The sequence below is a fragment of the Oratosquilla oratoria genome, chromosome 6 (genome assembly GCF_046742065.1).
Source record: "Oratosquilla oratoria isolate Oo_2021 chromosome 6, ASM4674206v1, whole genome shotgun sequence".
Taxonomy (NCBI): domain Eukaryota; kingdom Metazoa; phylum Arthropoda; class Malacostraca; order Stomatopoda; family Squillidae; genus Oratosquilla; species Oratosquilla oratoria.
In genome coordinates, this window is record NC_134782.1 from 13,299,012 (window position 1) to 13,308,822 (window position 9,811).

General features: G+C 38.8%; 1 protein-coding gene across 1 annotated transcript; it reads left to right on the forward strand.

Moving 5' to 3' along the window:
- Nucleotides 1–506: 506 nt before the first annotated feature.
- LOC143026297 (kxDL motif-containing protein CG10681) lies at nt 507–4,813 on the forward strand. The gene is made up of 3 exons (XM_076186438.1): nt 507–684; nt 2,720–2,919; nt 3,138–4,813. The coding sequence occupies exons 1-3, from the start codon at nt 542–544 to the stop codon at nt 3,395–3,397; spliced, it is 603 nt and encodes a 200-aa protein (XP_076042553.1). The 5' UTR covers nt 507–541; the 3' UTR covers nt 3,398–4,813.
- The last annotated feature ends 4,998 nt before the right edge of the window (nt 4,814–9,811 follow it).

Sequence of the window (9,811 nt, forward strand, 5' to 3'; positions counted from 1 at the left end):
CAAAGGTGGGGCGGAGATGGGGGGTGGGGTCGTCGATTAAGTGAAATGGCCTTGTTGTGGATGTGGTGTGTCTTGCTGCATTGCTTCTGACCCAGAGCAATGGGCGGGATACAGAGATGATCCGTCCTCCATGAGTAGTTTTGATGAGAGGGAAGAAAGGGTGATGGAGGTGGGTGGAATGGGTATATCGTATACATTTGACTTGGCTACTTTCCTTGTGAGGAGGAAAAAACCCTTGGTATGTAGATAGATGAATGTGTATGTGTATGTGCTTCATAGCGTTGGGTGGAATATTAGACTGAACAGAGAACATATACATTCATTTTTGTTCTTTACTGCCCTTTTGTTGTGCTTAATTTCGAATGTTTATTTGACTTGCACAATTCATTTGACCAATTATGCAAATATATCAAGTAAATTCATATCTTCATTACGGTGTGACTTTTTGCGACTTTCCTCTTACGTCATTTTATGACTTTCATCATGTGACTTTCCTTCCATTTGTCCCGTCCAAAAACCCAGCTGACTTTGTTTACAAACTATGGCTGCCTCATCTCCTGAGAGTGATTTAGGTAGCATTGAGTGTTTCCAAAATTATACAGCACCAGAAGTGTTTGTACAAGGTTTGGCAGGTCAAATAAATCAACAAGATGTGGAAGCAATCATTCGAGCTCAAAAACAAATGTAAGTTTTCGAAAAAACAGTGTTAGCAATGGCAGAAATGAGAAAGGTATGGTCTACACCATTTCTTTCTCAAAGTATTTTTCATTACCCCCCGTGTAATTTTCATAAACCCTCATAACCCCTCCCCATTTTATATATATAATATATTAATATTTGGTAATCTAGCAAATATGTATGTATAAATTGGCTAATAATTACATAGAATTTATATAAAAGAAATGATAGGAAAAAATACACTTCATCAAAGTTACTTCTTATATATATTAATTATATATGCTTATATTTTATATCCATGTGTATGTGTTTGTTTATTTGGAATATTTCAAACAAAACTTTTAATATTCAAAACAAAATATTTCTAACATTTCAAACAAACTATTTCACACCCTATATCTCATAAATTGTTAAAGGGTTATTACCCCATAGTTTAGGAAATGGTGGTCTACATTTTTGAGTAACAGTAGTGATACATCACAATTTGTATACATTTGTAAAATGATTAAACAATAGCAATTATGAAATAAAGATATTGCAGCTATCATAGTGGTATTGTTATCACTAAGTTATAAGTACTTTTTGAGGCTCTTGGCTAGGTAATATTGATTAAGCCAGGTTAAGCTCAGTTAGTTGGTATTTAAAGGGTTTAGAATAGTAATGATTTCCACCAATTCTTTATTTTGCCTTTACAGAATTATTTTCTCAAAATAAATTACACTATATAACATATTGCCAAAAACTAATTACAGCAATGTTATCAAATTTAGAAGTGATAAACTTTGTAAGCACAGGAAATTCACATTGTCCTTAGCCAAGTTCTACCCACCAAACTCCGAACTTCAGTCTTCCTGTACATGATTTATTTACCCGTATGTTGAAGGTGAAAGCAAAGATGATGTTGGTAGTGACTCTTTCTCATTTGTATTTCCTTGGTTAGGCTAGGTAAGGTACATACTTATACCAAAGGATTTTTTTTCCCTTACAAGGGAGGTAGCCAATGTCAAAAGTTTAGGTAAGGTAAGTTAAAATAAAGTAGTGAATTAAAGTAAGGTTTTTATCACCCGAAAGTAAATAGTTATATTTTTTTTTTACATTTTAATAAGAGGATGGTGTAATAGTACAGATGGGCTTGAAATGATTATATGAAAATTTATGGAGGAGGGTAGAATTTTTACATGTATATTAATCAATCAATCTGTTGCCTCAAGTGTCTTTTGTTGACCTCTTCACAGCTTGTTTCCCAGCCGTCATCAAAACAAATACAGACACTTAACAAACTATACAAGATAAAGCATTGAGAGTATTAATAGGATGCACCACAAGTAAAAAGCCACTCCAATACGACACCTATACAGGAACTAAAATCTTTTCCATAGAATATCACATGAAATTGATACAGGTACACAGTTCAATGCAAAAGCCATAAACCCTACTCATTCATCTTATTATATGACACAAGAAAAAAAAATTGCCACTCAAATCTCAAATATATATAACTTACCACTTGTACTACACAATACATCCACACAAAATCATATTCATACCCAGATCAATAAACAAACTTCTCAGGACAGACCACCAAAGTCAGTACTTCACCAACACCCCACCAGACATCAGCCCCATAGAAAAATCCATCTTAAGAGAAGCAAGAACCACACTAAGACCACATCATCAAAGAATACGCATGGCCACAGAATCAAACTGCCTTAGATGCAGTCACCACACAGACACTAAACACTTCATCATATGATACACCACACTAACAATCCTTAGACAACAATACAGTATTTCTCTCCTGAGTAATCTAAGGTCCCTTCCATTGGTCATTGCCTGATAATTGGGAGCTGTGGGTCTCCTGCAAGAGAGACATGGGGCAATGAATTAATTAATGATGGTGAAGTACATAATTTAAAAGCTGTTGTCATCATGTACAAGAAGCCTGATCATGTCTTAAGCAATGAAGATATTGTATTTAAAATTATGCATGGGTTTGATAAATTGGGTATATATTTCTATGTCAAACCCTTTCCTCTTACAGGTTGCAGAGATTTGAGAAGACAAATGAAATGCTCAGTAATTGTAACTCCTTGTCTGCATCTCGATTCGCTGCTGCACAAACAGAATTCAAAAAACACACAGCACTTTTGCATGACATGAAAAAAGATTTGGACACCATCTTTAAACGTATCAGAACATTGAAAACTAAGATATCAGCTCAGTACCCCAAAGCTTTTGCAGGTAAGTCTGAATTAAAATCAGATATCTGAGAATCATCTCATTAGGAATATTGGAATATTTGACTTTTTTGAAATGGCAACAGAATTCATATGGGATTTATGTGGACACAAAAGTAAAAGGAAAATCAGAATAAGAGTATTAGGAAAACTAAGTTGAATGTGAATATCATAAACTTTTTAATGTGTATATGATAGACTGTTATAATTTTCCTTCTACAGAGGCCACAGCTCAGGAATTTTCTCTTCAGGAAGAAGAGGAAGAAGGAGATGGCAAGAGCTCTAGTACATCTGCTGACAAGAACCAAAACCCCACTGTAACCAGCAAAACTGATGATGATTCTGTAGTTCAGAAAACAAAAGCTAAAGAGGAAAATCTGGGCAAAGTCACAGAAGATTCCCCTAGGAAAGCACCAAGTAGCTCTTCAGATAGTCAAAGTAGCAGTCCAAAACTGTCCAGCTCATCTTCATTTGATAATTAGTAACTTTAGATACTACAGAAATCCTGAGTTCCAAAAATTTGTGATACAATTCCCATTATTTATTATTGTTATTATTAGTAGGAGTAGTGGAGTGGCTGGTGGAAGTTCAATGTATGTCCAAGGGAGGAAATATCCTAGTAGACTGGAGAAGTGCATGCATAATTCTGCAATTCAAAGGGGAGGTAAATATGATTGCAGTAGTTTTAAAGGGAGTAGTCTGTTCAATGTTGTTGATTTAGAGGATTAAGAGGAGAACAGAGGGAGTGATTGGGGAAGACTGCCATGTGTTTAGGAAAAGAAGAGGGTATGTAGATCAAGTTTTTGCATTTGCTTAATTGTATTTACTTAATTGTAATATTTAGGAAAGGAGTTACACCCATAGGATCATGTCTTGTAACTATGATACCTATTTTTGAATTTGCTAATGGTTTTATCTTGGGTAATGTCATCTTCTAAGATCTTGAGGTGTTGCAGAGAATGAAAGTGGGAAGGAAGCTATCAGATGATGTAAATCAGTGCTGAGGTGGTTTCGACATATGGAAAGAATGGATGAGAAACTAGCAAAGAAAACATAGAAGTCACTCGTGGGTGGAGTGAAGTTGAGAGGATTGGGAATGAGATGAATCAGTAGATGGAGTCAGTGAGGCTTTGGATGCATGTGAAATGTCTGTTGAATGGGGAAGATAGACTACAAAATATAGGAATGAATAAAAGAAGTTAGTGAACGGATGAAGGGATGATTATGATAAATGTTACCTTGACTGGAAACCTGCTGGCAGTGATCCTTGGGTCCCTCCATTTCTTCCTTAGAAGAAATCTTGGACAGTTGTCTGTTGTATTGGTGTGAGCTATTTCTGTGTCAGAGGCTTAAAGTAGTAAAAGGAGGAGAGCAGCCACCAGTTTGTCAGCCCTGTGGCTAAGTGTTAGCTCCTTGTTGTTTTGACTGGCTTTGAAAACAGATAACAGTGAGGTGATTTTTTCTGACATCTTTCTTGTAGGACCACCACTTGCAGGAACCTGTCATTGATCCCTAGATGGAGGGATGACATGGCCTTGAAGGGATTTTCTTCTTATCTGTTTCATAAATGATTTTGAGTAGATGAAGAGAGGGTTCACTACATAATGAAGGGGTGGGGATAAATTTAATCCTACTGCAGAAGAGTTGTGCCTTTCTGCATTGCCTTAGACTCAAGTAGTGTGAATAGTGTGACAGAGAAGAGAACAATATTGAATCTGAGATGGGAGGTGTGGTTGGATGTGTTTTATTTGTGTAAAATGTAGATGTGTGGAAAAGGGTCTTTGATATGTGTATGTATGTATATATATATTATATATATATATATATATATATATACACACACATATACAGGTAATTCTTGAGTTTTATTAATTTTACCTATGTTTTTAACAATATGAGCTTAAATTAAAGAATATTTATTTGAGATATGTTTTTTTTTTAACTTGATGAGGATTAACCTGGTGACATGACTTGTAGCAATAATTTCACATGTGTCATGCAATAGTCTGCATGCTAATCACCTTAGGCAATGTTTGAAGATGGCAACTACCAACAGTGTTATCAGAGTAAACACCATTTGAGGATAAAACCTGGGAGCTGTGGCTCTTCTGCAAGAGAAACCTGAGGGAACATGTTGATTGGCTGGTATTTTGTGTTCATTGGAGCATTTCAAGAACAGAGATGAAGAATACAAACTTTATAAAAAATTCAGAAGGGGTAGGGATGGGGCAGGTAAGGGATAAGGAAAGAATAGAAGTCATGGAAGATCAAATGGCTGGTGGCAAGTCAAACGTGATCTTTCAAAATATTTTACACATACATACATACATACATATACCAAGGTTTTTCCCCCTTCCAAGGGAGGTACCTAAAAAGGGAAAGGCATAAAAACACTCCCACCCATTTCATCCCCAAACACACTCCACACCCCTCCCACCCTCCCTCTCATCTGAGCACCTCCTGGATGACGGGTCATCCCTGCACCCTGCCCACCGCCCTGGGTCAGAAGCAGTGTCGCAAGACACAGCACATCCACAGCAAGGCCGCTTCATTTAATCGGCGACCCCCCCTCTCCGTCCCCCCTTGCATATAAGGAGAGGACGGGGAGAAATCCCTTCGGGCTGCGTCAAAATTTACTCGCACATACTACCCCACCCCCCCGCCCATTCCTCCTCATGCAATCACAACATCATCCATATACAACCATTCTCCACTCACCTCTGTCTTCCGTCCTCTCCCTTCCTTCCTCAACAGACATTCCCCTCTTCCCCAAAGCACCCTTCACCCCATCCATCCACCTCATCCTAGGACATCCCCTCATGTTCACTCCCTCCACATCTGCCTTCCATACCTCTTTTACTAGTCTTTCTTCACTCATTCTTTCCATGTGTCCAAACCATCCTAATATTCTTTCATCAACCCTATCTCCCAAATCCTTTTTCACCCCTGTTCTCCTCCTCACCTCCTCATTTCTCACTCTATCCAGCCTAGTAACCCCCACCATACTTCACAGACACCTCATCTCAAACACATTCAAACTCCTTCTCTCTTCTTCTCTTATGTTCCACGTTTCTGCCCCATATTTTACACCACTGGAAATAATTGAATTACTGGGGTGTACAACACTGAACATTTCCTTAGTTTGTTCTATATTATTTTACCCTGGAATAGCTGTTGTTTCCAGACAGTTCCTCCTTATCTTGTCAGTTTTATATATAAGTTTTATGCCAGTGTTTGGTTTCCTGGTATATTACATATGTTAGTGGTGGTACTGTTACAAATGTTACTGAACATAAGAATGAAGTAGACTGGATGGGACCATGAGGTCTACATTAGGCAGTTCCATGTCCATTACCACCTGTCATCCCCATCCATAAAGTTATCTAACCTCTTAAAACAACCAATAGTTTCTGCACTTATGCTTTTTATGTGGTTACTAAGTCTATTTCACTCATTAACCACTCTATTGGTAAACCAGTTTTTGCTTATTTCCTTCTTAATTAAATCTGTCCAAGTTAAATCCTTTACTGTGAGTTCTGCTGTTGTGCATCACCCTGCACTCATGTAAGATTTCACTATGGAGGGTCACATGAAGCAGAACATGGAGAAGGGGTGGAGGTAAACTATAGGGTGAAGAAAGCAAGTGCATGTCTTGGGTGATTGAAAAGTGTCATTAGAAATAAGCATCTGAGAATGGATGCAAAAAGATTCTATGAAGGGGTGATTGTGCCTATGACACTGTGTGAGGCAGAGACTTGGAATATAAGAGAGGCAGAAAGAAGAGATGAAATGCCTGAGAAGTATGATAGGGATATAGTGAGAAATATGGTGAGGAGAGGGGTGGTAGAAAAGGAGCTGGGATTATTGGGATGGTTTAGACACATGGAAAGAATTGAGTGAAGAAAGATTACTAAAAAGGGTGTGGAAAGCAGAGGTGGATGAAGTGATCTTAAGAGGATGACCAAAAACGAGATGAATGGATGGGGTCAGGGCTTTTAGCAAGAGAGGAATGTCTGTTGAGCAGGGAATGGAGAAAGCAGGGGATAGGTGTGACTGGAGATTAGTTGTATATGGATGATATTTTGACACATCCTGAAGGGATTTCTTTCCTTGTCTCTATATTTTTTATTTATTTTTTTTTTATGGGGGATGAGGACAGAGGGTTACCATGTAAATGAAGTGGCCCTGCTGTGTCTTGCTGCATTACTTTTGACTCGGGTGGTGGGCAGGAGACAAAGACGGTTTTTTAGTTCATTACATGGGAGTTGAGTTAATCCATTTCATTGATAGGTCCAAGTTCACTGAGCAGACTAGTAATCAAAGGTCCCCAGTAAAACTTATTATAATTTTTTTTTTTTTTAATAAGCTTGAAGTTGTGAGATCTGTTGGGTCTACATCATGAAATATATCGGCAGATATTCCAGCTGCTTTGTTGATAATAGATAAAGGAAATGAAATATAAGACAGTCTACAACAGCCCTGTGCAACCTGCGGCCCTTTCTCCTAAAAATAAATAAGCTATAATGCGGCCCTCAGAGAGAGGGTAGCCTTTCATTTGCTAATTAATGGTCAGGAAAATGTCTGTGTTTGATTATTCTTATGATAATGATCCCAGTTAACCAATATTAAGTAATTATTTATGTTTGTACATTATAATAATAAGGTATGGTAGCCTTTCATTTGCTCATTTATAGTAAGGAAAATACATTTGTTTCGGACAATTCTTATTTTTGTGATCCCAATTTAAATAAAATCAGCAGCACTGTATGGGGCAGAAACATGGAACATAAGAGAGGAAGAGAGAAGGAGTTTGAATGTCTTTGAGATGAGGTGTCTGAGAAGTATGATGGGGGTTACTAGGCTAGATAGAGTGAGAAATGAGGAGAACGGGGGTGGAAAGGGAGTTGGGAGATAGGGTTGATGAAATAGTATTGGGATGGTTTGGACACATGGAAAGAATGAGTGAAGAAAGACTGGTAAAAGAGGTATGGAAGGCAGATGTGGGGGGAGTGAACATGAGGGGACTTCCTAGGATGAGGTGGATGGATGGGGTGAAGGGGGCTTTGGGGAAGAGGGGAATGTGTTGAGGAAGGACGGGAGAGGACAAAAGACGGGTGAATGGAGAATGGTTGTATATAGATGATGTGATGCATGAGGTGGAATGGGCGGGGGATGGGGGGCGAGGTAGTATGTGTGAGCAAAATTTGACACAGCCTGAAGGGATTTCTCCCTGTCTTCTCCTTTATGCATGGGGGGACGGAGAGGGGGGAGGTCGCCGATTTAATGAAGTGGCCTTGCTGTGGATGTGCTGTGTTTTGCGACACTGCTTCTGACCCAGGGCAGTGGACAAGGTGCAGGGATGACCCGTCATCCTGGAGGTGCTAAGATAAGAGGGAGGGTGGAGGGGTGTGGAGTGTATTCAGGGATGGAATGGGTGGGAATGATTTTATGCCTTTTCCTTTTTGGCTACCTCCCTTGTAAGGGGGAAAAAGCCTTGGTATATGTATGTATGTAGTAACAAACTACTTATCTATCTTTACCAGTATAATCTCACATAATATGTCTTCGATCGTAGTAAATAACATGAAATAGTAAGGTTATGTGGCCCTCCATACCAACAGAGTAGTGACTAGTGGCCCTTTGGGAATAAAGGTTGTACACCCCTGGTCTACAAGTACTGCAAGATCCTTTTGGGAGTTTACTAAGGGTTAAAATTAACCCTTTCACTACTGACGGGTTGCTACACAAATGAATAAGATGGTTTGTCGTCAGCCAGAATAAGAACATAATTCTTAATTCAACCTCGTTTGAGGTCGAAAAGAACTTAGCAACCTAGGGCTACTATGTCTCGTTTCACATGTATCGACTTTTCGTCGTGCTCTCAAACAACCATGGGTGATTGGGTGTCTGTGATCGTGGTCGTGACGTGTGAAAGCGTCCAATCCGTCCATAGACTCTCATGGTTATTTGAGAACACGACGTCGTGTCGTGGACGGAGCACGGCGAAAAGCCGATACGTGTGAAACGGTCTTGCATTAACCCCACCGCCATTATGGGTGGGTCGATGGGGGCATGCAGGTGGTAGAAGTCATCTGCCTTTCGTTCGCCAGAACAGAACAAGACTACTTCTGTACACAAAGTTAAAAGTAAATTTGAAATTGAAATTGAGACCAAGAGAATATATATATATATATATATATATATATATATATATATAATATATATATATATATATATATAAATATATGAAATAATAAAAATGAGATTACGTGGCTGCGATTAAGATGAAACAACAATTGCAATTGAGGTGAAGATGATGGACCTTGAGATTAGGATTGAGGATTTTATGAAGTCAATACAATAGGGACTTTAGTGGCACCCACATAGACCACGTCAACTAACGTTCTCTTATCACTGGAGACTTCTGCCAAAAGTTCTGTTCCTGTCCTTACATATCTCCTTTACCATCTCAGGGATAGAAGCGCTGATCATTTTTTTTATTAAAGTAAAATGGACGACCTCATTGAAGTGGCATATTAATATTCTCGGACAAAACGATCCAACTGTCTATGCATGTTTTTTTTTTATGCCTTTAAGGCAGACGTGAGGCTGGCATTGTCAATGGAATGCTGCGTCTTTCACAGTCCCGGAATAAGACATAATGATCATCATCATCTTGTGTTGGGTATAGCACCGGGATAAATATAGCTTCTTTGATGAGCACTGTGTTTTGGTTGGCTTGAGAGGTCTGTCGCCAAGATTCGCATCCGCTAATTGGACATGAGGCTATGTCGTCATCCCTCCAGACAGAGAGAGGCTTTTGATTGGTTTAGATACCGATGACGTCATAGTATCTAATTGCTTGCCCTGTTTAAGTAATGGGTTGCAGTGTCTAG